This window comes from Triticum urartu, chromosome 5A (genome assembly GCF_056163025.1).
Source record: "Triticum urartu cultivar PI428250 chromosome 5A, HENAU_Tu73, whole genome shotgun sequence".
NCBI lineage: Eukaryota > Viridiplantae > Streptophyta > Magnoliopsida > Poales > Poaceae > Triticum > Triticum urartu.
Genome location: NC_141877.1, coordinates 564,857,853 through 564,869,448, shown reverse-complemented (window position 1 = coordinate 564,869,448; position 11,596 = coordinate 564,857,853). Strand labels below are relative to the sequence as shown.

The window sequence follows — 11,596 nt, the reverse complement described above, 5'->3', positions numbered from 1 at the left end:
CAGAAACGACAACTTTGGTTTCTTGCCAAACCACAGTTCATAAGGCGTCGTCTCAACGGATTTTGATGGTGCCCTATTTAACGTGAATTCGGCTGTCTCTAGAGCATAACCCCAAAACGATAGCGGTAAATCAATAAGAGACATCATAGATCGCACCATATCAAGTAAAGTACGATTACGACGTTCGGATACACCATTATGCTGTGGTGTTCTGGGTGGCGTGAGTTGCGAAACTATTCCGCATTGTTTCAAATGTACACCAAACTTGTAACTCAAATATTCTCCTCCACGATCAGATCGTAGGAATTTTATTTTCTTATTACGATGATTTTCAACTTCACTCTGAAATTCTTTGAACTTTTCAAATGTTTAAGACTTATGTTTCATTAAGTAGATATACCAATATCTGCTTAAGTCATCTGCGAAAGTGAGAAAATAACGATATCCGCCACGAGCCTCAACATTCATCGGACCACATACATCTGTATGTATGATTTCCAACAAATCTGTTGCTCTCTCCATAGTACCGGAGAACAGTGTTTTTGTCATCTTACCCATAAGGCACGGTTCGCAAGTACCAAGTGATTCATAATCAAGTGGTTCCAAAAGTCCATCAGTATGGACTTTCTTCATGCGCTTTATACCGATATGACCTAAACGGCAGTGTCACAAATAAGTTGCACTACCATTATCAACTCCGCATCTTTTGGTTTCAACATTATGAATATGTGTGTCACTACTATCGAGATTTAATAAGAATAGACCATTCTTCATGGGTGCATGACCATAAAAGATATTACTCATATAAATAGAACAATCATTATTCTCTGATTTAAATGAATAACCGTGTTGCATCAAACAAGATCCAGATATAATGTTCATGCTCAACGCTGGCACCAAATAACAATTATTTAGGTCTAATACTAATCCCGAAGGTAGATGTAGAGGTAGCGTGTCGACCGCGGTCACATCGACTTTGGAACCATTTCCCACGCGCATCGTCACCTCGTCCTTAGCCAATTTTCGCTTAATCCGTAGTCTCTGTTTCGAGTTGCAATTGTTAGCAACAAAACCAGTATCAAATACCCAGGTGCTACTGTGAGCATTAGTAAGGTACACATCAATAACATGTATATCGCATATACCTTTGTTCACCTTGCCATCCTTCTTATCCGCCAAATACTTGGGGCAGTTCCTCTTCCAGTGACCAGTCTGCTTGCAGTAGAAGCACTCAGTTTCAGGCTTAGGTCCAGATTTGGATTTCTTCTCTTGAGCAGCAACTTGCTTGCTGTTCTTTTTGAAGTTCCCCTTCTTCTTCCCTTTGCCCTTTTTCTTGAAACTAGTGGTCTTGTTGACCATCAACACTTGATGCTCCTTCTTGATTTCTACCTCCGTAGCTTTCAGCATTGCGAAGAGCTCGGGAATAGTCTTATTCATCCCTTGCATATTATAGTTCATCACGAAGCTCTTGTAGCTAGGTGGCAGTGATTGGAGAATTCTGTCAATGACGCAATCATCTGGAAGATTAACTCCCAATTGAATCAAGTGATTATTATACACAGACATTTTGAGTATATGCTCACTGACAGAACTGTTCTCCTCCATCTTGCAGCTATAGAACTTATTGGAGACTTCATATCTCTCAATCCGGGCATTTGCTTGAAATATTAACTTCAACTCCTGGAACATCTCATATGCTCCATGACGTTCAAAACATCGTTGAAGTCCCGATTCTAAGCCGTAAAGCATGGCACACTGAACTATCGAGTAGTCATCAGCTTTGCTCTGCCAGACGTTCATAACATCTAGTGTTGCTCCAGCAGCAGGCCTGGCACCCAGCGGTGCTTCCAGGACATAATTCTTTTGTGTAGCATTGAGGATAATCCTCAAGTTACGGACCCAGTCCGTGTAATTGCTACCATCATCTTTCAACTTTGCTTTCTCAAGGAATGCATTAAAATTCAACGAAACAACAGCACGGGCCATCTATCTACAATCAAACATAAAGAAGCAAGATACTATCAGGTACTAAGTTCATGATAAATTTAAGTTCAATTAATCATATTAATAAAGAACTCCCACTTAGATAGACATCCCTCTAATCTTCTAAGTGATCACGTGATCCAAATCAACTAAACCATGTCCGATCATCACGTGAGATGGAGTAGTTTCATTGGTGAACATCACTATGTTGATCATATCTACTATATGATTCACGCTCGACCTTTTGGTCTCCGTGTTCCGAGGCCATATCTGTATATGCTTGACTCGTCAAGTATAACCTGAGTATTCTGCGTGTGCAACTGTTTTGCACCCGTTGTATTTGAACGTAGAGCCTATCACACCCGATCATCACGTGGTGTCTCAGCATGAAGAACTTTCGCAACAGTGCATACTCAGGGAGAACACTTCTTGATAATTAGTGAGAGATCATCTTAAAATGCTACTGTCAAACAAAGCAAGATAAGATGCATAAAAGATAAACATCACATGCAATCAATATAAGTGATATGATATGGCCATCATCATCTTGTGCTTGTGATCTCCATCTTCGAAGCACCGTCATGATCACAATTGTCACCGGCGCGACACCTTGATCATCATCATAGCATCGTTGTCGTCTCGCCAATCTTATACTTCCACGACTATCGCTACCGCTTAGTGATAAAGTAAAGCATTACAGCGCAATTGCATTGCATACAATAAAGCGACAACCATATGGCTCCTGCCAGTTGCCGATAACTCGGTTACAAAACATGATAATCTCATACAATAAAATTTAGCATCATGTCTTGACCATGCCCTGCAAAAACAAGTTAGACGTCTTCTACTTTGTTGTTGCAAGTTTTATGTGGCTTCTACGGGCTTAAGCAAGAACCAATCTTACCTACGCATAAAAACCACAAAGATAGTTTGTCAAGTTGGTGCTGTTTTAACCTTCGCAAGGACTGGGCGTAGCCACACTCGGTTCAACTAAAGTTGGAGAAACTGACACCCGCCAGCCACCTGTGTGCAAAGCACGTCGGTAGAACCAGTCTCGCGTAAGCGTACGCGTAATGTCGGTCCGGGCCGCTTCATCCAACAATATCGCCGAACCAAAGTATGACATGCTGGTAAGCAGTATGACTTATATCGCCCACAACTCACTTGTGTTCTACTCGTGCATATAACATCAACACATAAAACCTAGGCTCGGATGCCACTGTTGGGGAACGTAGTAATTTCAAAAAAATTCCTACGCACACGCAAGATCATGGTGATGCATAGCAACGAGAGGGGAGAGCGTGATCTACGTACCCTCGTAGACCGACAGCGGAAGCGTTATGACAACGCGGTTGATGTAGTCGTACGTCTTCACGGCCCGACCGATCAAGCACCGAAACTACGTCACCTCCGAGTTTTAGCACACGTTCAGCTCGATGACGATCCCCGGACTCTGATCCAGCAAAGTGTCGGGGAAGAGTTCCGTCAGTACGACGGCGTGGTGACGATCTTGATGTTCTACCGTTGCAGGGCTTCGCCTAAGCACCGCTACAATATTATCGATGAGTATGGTGGAAGGGGGCACCGCACACGGCTAAGAAAACGATCACGTGGATCAACTTGTGTGTCTAGGGGTGCCCCCTGCCCCCGTATATAAAGGAGCAAGGGGAGGAGGCCGGCCGGCCCTAGGGCGCGCCAAGGAGGAGGAGTCCTCCTCCTAGTAGGAGTAGGACTCCGCTCTTTCCTACTCCTACTAGGAGGGGGAAAGGAAGGGGAAGAGGGAGAAGGAAAAGGGGGCGCCGCCCCCCCTCTCCTAGTCCAATTAGGACCAGAGGGGGAGGGGGCACGCGGCCCACCCTGGCCGCCCCTCTCTCTCTCCACTAGGGCCCATAAGGCCCATTACTTCTCCGGGGGGGGGGGGGGGGTTCCGGTAACCCTCCGGCACTCCGGTTTTCTCCGAAATTGTCCGGAACACTTCCGGTGTGCAAATATAGCCGTCCAATATATCAATCTTTATGTCTCGACCATTTCGAGACACCTCGTCATGTCCGTGATCACATCCGGGACTCCGAACTAACTTCGGTACATCAAAACTCATAAACTCATAATATAACTGTCATCGAAACCTTAAGCGTGCGGACCCTACGGGTTCGAGAACAATGTAGACATGACCGAGACATGTCTCCGGTCAATAACCAATAGCGGAACCTGGATGCTCATATTGGCTCCCACATATTCTACGAAGATCTTTATCGGTCAGAGCGCATAACAACATACGTTGTTCCCTTTGTCATCGGTATGTTACTTGCCCGAGATTCGATCGTCGATATCTTAATACCTAGTTCAATCTTGTTACCGGCAAGTCTCTTTACTCATTTCGTAATACATCATCTCGCAACTAACTCAATAGTTGCAATGCTTGCAAGGCTAATGTGATGTGCATTACCGAGAGGGCCCAGAGATACCTCTCCGACAATCGGAGTGACAAATCCTAATCTCGAAATACGCCAACCCAACATTAACGTTTGGAGACACCTGTAGAGCTCCTTTATAATCACCCAGTTACGTTGTGACGTTTGGTAGCACACAAAGTGTTCCTCCGGCAAACGGGAGTTGCATAATCTCATAGTCATAGGAACATGTATAAGTCATGAAGAAAGCAATAGCAACATACTAAATGATCGGGTGCTAAGCTAATGGAATGGGTCATGTCAATCACATCATTCTCCTAATAATGTGATCCCGTTAATCAAATGACAACACATGTCTATGATTAGGAAACATAACCATCTTTGATTAACGAGCTAGTCAAGTAGAGGCATACTAGTGACGTTTAGTTTGTCTATGTATTCACACAAGTATTATGTTTCCGGATAATACATTTCTAGCATGAATAATAAACATTTATCATGATATAAGGAAATAAAATAATAACATTATTATTGCCTCTAGGGCATATTTCCTTCACTTCCACCATAGGATCATCACGCTTCTTACCCTTCTTTGATTCCTTCACATGCTTGTTATTTGAAGCAGCAACACCACCTCTTCGTGTAGCATCTCTTGAACCATCACTTGGGGCAGCACCTCTTGGACCATCACTTGGGGCAGCATCTCTGGGACCATCACTTGGGGCAGCATCTCTTGGACCATCACTTGGGGCGGCATCTCTTGGATCATTATACATGTGTAAATCATCATCATATTGATTCAGGTCAAAAGAGAAGGCATTCTTCTCTCTTTCAACTTCGGGATCACCATCACTCACTTGTGTAACCTCAGTTGATGTGAAATTGAAGTTACCTTCTGCTATATGCCCTGCACAAACACCCAAGTTATCATTAAAGGCCACACAGCAATGAAAATTCATTATAAAGGTCAACAAAAAGAGAGGAAATGAAAATCCATTCAACTCAGTAACTCACCATCATACAGATCACCAAGCTTATCGTAGAGGGGAAAGGGCTTATTCTGCAACTTAGCTATTTCTGGCCACGTCTGTATATATAAAAGAAATGATTTATCAAACTTAGATTGCTCGAAAACAAGATTGATTACAAAATAATGGAATACAAGTCATCAAGTTTTGCAAAGACAAAATGCACTACACTAGAACTTACAGTCATCAAGTTTTGCCAAAGATGCGCGTCAGCATCTATCATGTGTGTATGATAGTTCCAGCTGACACCGCTCTGTTTGCGAGCATCCTTAATAAGTCGGTATTGAGCTTTCAAGTCTTTCTGCTTTTCCTGAATCTGTATCTTTGTAAAATTAGTGTGGCCATATCTTTCATGAAATAAATCAGCCATCCTATTCCACGCTTCGGTTGACCAACCATTCTGTCCCCTATGGTACGGAGTGTTGTGCTCCTGAAGTATCTCAACCAAACACTTTTCCAAAGATGGGTTCCATTGAGCTCTTGGCTTTTTAACTACACCAACACAAATTTACATTGTTCAAACTTAATGCTCAACATGATAAGAGGAGTTACTATCATTCAATTTGAAAACAAATAGTTGTAAACTTTAGGAGGACTAGTGAAAACTTCCAACAACATGATAAGAGTGAGTTATTCATTATCTATAGTAGAGTGAGTTGTGTGACCTACATCTGCTAATTTATTCTCTAATTTGTACTCTACTAGTCATTATGTCATACCATTGACGAAACATAACAAGTGAGCAGCACTTCTTTTGGGAAAACTGTCAGCTAAATAATACTCTAGTGGTCTATATACTCCTATTATAGACTTGTTTCTGCTATAATGCACCACTACATGTAGTATTGAAAGATATCATTCACCAAACATAACAACAAGCACAAAACTTAATTGGCAAGATCTGAGAAATGGAGATTAAGTGACCAAATACCTCTTGGAGGTGTCTTTTTAATTTTGGGTGATGGCTTCTTGGCACCGTGTGAAGCTTTTTTCCCACTTGCTTTCATGAGATTGTACTTTGGGGACCCCTTTGGATACATATCTGCATTTCAACACACACTACATTATTAGATGATGAAGACAAGAGAAGTTAATTAATTAGTATATGTATATATATCATAAAAACACACACCATCATGTTGGCTATTCAGGATGGTATGCTTCCCACATTTGCATTGCGATTTCATCCCTTAGAGTGTTCCCTAAGTCGTTGCTCCCATAGTTATTCTCGTCGCCATTCGGGAGATCAACAAAAGCATTTGGCGCTATGTTATCGGGCTGGTTGTCAAGCCAAGTCTCGTCACCATTCTCCATTTTGATGATATTGTGAAGAACTGCGGCAGCTGCGGGAAGTTTCACTTGGTTCTCGATTGAATGCAGTGTGCCGACATGAAGAATTGGGAAGCGCTTTTCAAGAATTCCTAGGGGCCTTTCCACATGGTTCCGTAGAACAGCATGCCGATGATTGAACAATTCCTTGTGGTTTTGTGGCTGAGGATGTCCATGACCAAATTCCTTCAAATGATACCGGACACCCCGATAAGGTGCGAGAAATGACTGAGTGTTTGCACAACCCCCGTCAACCAGGTAAAACTTTCCCTCAGGTACTTTAAATCCCTTGCTCATTGCAGAATGAAGAACCCTCGCATCCGTAGCTGAACCCTCCCAGCCACATGATATGAAAGTGAATTTTAAATCGAAGTCGCATGCAACCATAATATTATGACTCAAGGTACCCTTCCTATTCCGAAATGGAGCAGCAATCCCAGGTGTTGCGGTTATAGGAACATGTGACCCATCAATGGCTCCTAAACAGTTCTAGAAGCAAAGATTGCAGGTCAATAAAGAACTATTAAGTTAGATAAGAAAAGGAATTGTGGAAGCGTTAAAAATGGAAACATGGAAGTAAGGATAAAATCTTGTGTCGGTGGATATTTTTGGATGTGGCTCATCAATGTTTGGAGGCTTCAGAAATCGACTAGCTAAGACAGGGACGATGTTGAAGAACTCATTGATGTACTCATGAAATATTTGTCCACTATGCTGAAATTCTAGCTGGAGATCTTCATAAGATGCGTTGTGAGACACCATGTACAGGAAAAAGGCAAACTTCTCCTCCATCTTAATTCTTGTATCGGATATCAGATTTTCTCTTCTAAGATAAGATGCCAAAGCCCGAAAGATACGTGGCTCCATCCTATAAGCTATGAGGCAATTCTTAACATGCCCTCTAAGGATATCGTCAACACGCTTCTTGCCATATAGGATAGAGCTATGTCGCTGTTTTCTCTCGACTGGTCCTCTATTACGCATTCGATGCAATACATGCAGAATAAAGGACATCATATCTTCATCATCCTCACTTCTCCTCTTCCTAATTCGATCGATAATATCGGAGTTCATCTTGGCACTAAAACTAGAGTAAACAAGCAACAAATAAGAACTATATTCATAAGACATACATAATGATCTAGAATATTATATCATCAGTGTGCCAAGATGTGCAATGACCAAGAGCTATCAAGTATGATATACTACTTCGGCAATGAAACAAGCTCAAGAGGCCAAGAAGCTTTTGTAGCTTACCGAAGTTTGGCGTGGCAACAGGTTCCCAAGAAGGAGGTAACTCGTCCACCCCAACAAGGATCCAAGCGGCAGGCTGTGAAAATAAGAGTCAAACACATTTCATCATAAGTATTATAAGTAGCAGAATTTCATCATTATTTCTAATCTGACGACACACACATTTGAATAGAAACATCGTAGGATGGTTTGTTCCAATACATGCAGAAGATGGGCAATTAGAATCAAGACCAAAATCAAAGAGACTTTTCCCTTGAATAAACAACAGCAATCAGGTATAAACTACATTCATTTCATCAGGTCAATTCACCGGCAAGGGAAGTAACAGGTTTACGCTTGTTGAATCCTAATTATTCTACATAGATTTATAAACTCTGCAAATATATATAGCCTAAACTCTAGCTTGCAGATATGGTTCCCTAGATTACAAGGATGTAGTAAATGAAAAAAATATTAAGATACAACAATGCTAGGAACAAAAGAGACACGTCCTATATGCAACTGAATGTTTGCTGCAAACATTTGTAGCCTAAACTGAATGCTAGTTCTTTTCTGGGCCGCACCGCTTATTCCATTCCTAGGCTTCGATTACATGGGCTGAGCAGTTTGTTGCTACAACACACCAAGATTACATGGGCTTCAATGGTATAGACACCTCTAAAGTCTCCAAGTAGATTAAAATCAAATATGAGCAGAAATTGCAATCTTGTAAAAGCAGTGCACTAGCCAGTGAGTTCTAATTGCAGATGACTTCACACTACTAAGTGGTGATTGCGATCATGTACTTTTCTATAGCAGCTTTTTCTTTCTTCATAAGAACAAATACTGTAAACCATCTTTTGTCTATCTGCATCCTATTTTGTACTAGTGTAGTTGTTATCATGGTACATCTGAGAGTAAGAATCGTTTACTAACAATTGCAAGAGTTGAAAGTAAAGATTGGAAACAGGAAAAACAGATACACATCTCCCTTTTGAACGTGTTGCAATCAAGAGTACTGCTGCATTGGTCTGATATTCGGGTTGAAACTTTGCAGGTATCCTACTGATGGCGACAAGCAAATGCTGGCCAAGCAGACGGGCCTAACAAAGAATCAGGTAAGCAGCAAAGCTGGTCACTGTTGCCGCTACCATGTCATTTTGTTTCTGGAGCTTGGTTGACATGTTGGGTTAATAATGGCGGTGCAGGTGTCGAACTGGTTCATCAACGCGAGGGTGAGGATGTGGAAGCCAATGATGGAGGAGATCCACAACCTGGAGATGAGGTAGGTCCACAAGCACCCGCCGCACGACCAGGGCCAGCAGCACGGCGTCCACGACCAGTCTCACCAGCACTCGTCGCAGCAGCAGCAGCAGCGCAGCGGCAATCGCTCCAAGCCCTGCGACTCGCACCCCGGCAGATTGAGACAAATCTCGACCTCTAGGGTTAGGGTAGAAGAGGACGACGTTCTTGGCAAGCTAGCTGGGTAGGAGACACCGTTCTTGGCGTGCTTGCCGGTGAGGACGAGGCGGACGGAGGGCGTGCGGGAGGTGGCAGCCATGGAGAGGATGGGGAGGGGAGGGGAAGGGCTGTGGTTACTAACCATTGGGGAGAAGTACAATATGCCGGAGGAGATCGCCGGCGTCGAGGCGGCGCGGCGTCTTGGGGAGTCGTCGGCGGCGGCGTCTTGGGAGGAGTCGTCAGCGGCGTCTCGGATCGGGCGGCGGCGCGAGTGGGGCGAGCAAATCCTCGAGAGGGGCCTCGAGGGTTCTGAAACGCGTGGAAACTGATAGATCGACGGAGAATCGAGAGGGTTGGGCCGTCGAAACCCCGGGTACCAAATGGGCCAACGGGTATTTGCAAGGATTTTGGGCCATACAAGGAATACCCGCTCGAAACTCCTCCAATCCACGCGAAACAAACGAGGCCTTAGGATTAGAACACGAGTATCCTATTCTTACTAGCTCACGAGCCCCATGGGGCGGCACCGGTGCCGGATCGGATCCACGACACGAAGTCACTCACAGCCTCACAACCATCTTTCTAGATGGCCCTCAGGACCCACAACCATCTTTTCAGATGGCCTCACAACGTTTGTGTTGTTTCTAGCGCACAAATCACATTACCTACGAGATAGAACATCAGACAAACGTGATGCTTCAGGCCAGCATGCAGCAACGAGCGCCATGTGATGTGCCCTCTTGGCGCACGAGTACTATTACTATCTCCCACTTAGTGTTAAGGCAAAAGATTTATCATTTTCATTGATTAAAAGAGAAATTTTAAAAAAACCCGCCAAGCGGGTAGAAGAAAGTCTACTCTCACGACATCATATTACACAAATGGCGAGAGGCCACAAGCACCCGAAGTCAGGCCTCGGCTTTGATCCTAGCGGTAACCGAGGTCGCAGCGGCAGCGGTATTCTTAAACCATATACTAGTATATACGTCGGTTCCTTGTAAAAGGGTGTGAGTGACACCGGCCAGTACGTGTCGGCACCGCCATACTTTTACTTGGATTTTCCTCCTTTCTCTCTTTCGTCAGCTTGTTTACAAGTGTCGGACAATTTTCGTGTTTTGACCCTTTTCTGATAGTTGTTTCAGATTTGACCCTAGTTTGTAAAAAATTTAAGATCTGACCCTTTTCCTACCGTCAGATCGAGTCCTTGGCGGTAGGGTATAACAGCCTACCGTCAAGATCTTTGGCGGTAGAAAACTTATCCACATCAGCAGCACGGACCCCTACCGCCAAACACGATGGCGGTAGCCTATATAACCCTACCGTCAAGGTGTTCGACGGTAGGTATGAATACACACTGTATCTGATACTTAGGAAAAGTTTGCAGTAGGGCATGCAACCCTACCGCCAGAAACCTTAGCGGTAGGCTGTTATTATTTTTTTGAGTTGGGCGGTAGGCTGTTATACCCTACCGCCAAGGACACCGACGATAGGAAAAGGGTCAAATCTTGAAATTTTTGTAAACTAGGGTCAGATCTGGATCAACTTACAAAAAAGGGTCAAAACACGAAAATTGTCCACAAGTGTCAGCGTCCCATAGAATCTTCTATGAACCCGTTGTTCATCTTGGAAAGCTTCTGCATTTTTCTATCTGTGATTCTCGAGTGTCGTTGTCTCTGAGGTAAGGAGCTGATGAGCTCCTCCTTTTGACTGGAGTGCGTGACCATGCATATGATCCGTTGTTGGTGAGAGATCCATGTTCTAAAGTTTTTCTTTTTCTTTTTGACATCCTGAGTAGAGACGTCCGTGTTTATTAACTTTACTCCGAAGGAAGCACTGGTCTCGACTCGATTCTTTTAGGCTAGATCGAGACCGGCCATCTTGGATGTTCCGTTAATCTGTTATACGCGTAATTGGGTAGAGCCAACGAAAAGCTAGCGTATGTGCATTTTCTCCAGGACACGGTCGCACTCGATTGGTTGCTCATCTAGTACTGTTGATGGTCTTCTCGTTTTGTCAGACATGCCCATATAGCAGCCGACACATCGAACGATTGTGTGATAGTTCGTGTGTCCGAAAACTGGTCAAATGCATGCATGCATGCATATGTGGTGCTATCAATCTACTCCCTCCGTTTTGAAATATAAGTCTTTT

The 11,596-nt window shown here is 43.6% G+C and overlaps 2 protein-coding genes across 2 annotated transcripts; both read right to left on the bottom strand.

Moving 5' to 3' along the window:
- Nucleotides 1-550: 550 nt before the first annotated feature.
- On the bottom strand, nt 551-7,138 carry LOC147972901 (uncharacterized). The gene is made up of 2 exons (XM_087524498.1): nt 6,670-7,138; nt 551-588 (listed from the first exon to the last, which is right to left on the bottom strand). Exons 1-2 carry the CDS (start codon nt 7,136-7,138, stop codon nt 551-553), a joined length of 507 nt encoding a protein of 168 aa, XP_087380624.1.
- Nucleotides 4,943-6,609, bottom strand: LOC147972902 (uncharacterized; the record flags this gene model as incomplete). The annotated part of the gene is made up of 5 exons (XM_087522418.1): nt 6,555-6,609; nt 6,354-6,464; nt 5,604-5,914; nt 5,409-5,481; nt 4,943-5,301 (listed from the first exon to the last, which is right to left on the bottom strand). Coding segments are annotated over exons 1-5 (909 nt in total), but the record flags the coding sequence as incomplete, so codon positions are not given.
- Nucleotides 7,139-11,596: the final 4,458 nt, after the last annotated feature.

Coding starts and splice junctions, on each gene's coding strand:
- LOC147972901 (XM_087524498.1), bottom strand. CDS start 7,138: ATGGTTGCATGCGACTTCGATTTAAAATTCACTTTCATATCATGTGGC. Junction 589..6,669: donor AGCGCCAAATGCTTTTGTTG/ATCTCCCGAATG, acceptor CCACTTGATTAT/GAATCACTTGGTACTTGCGA.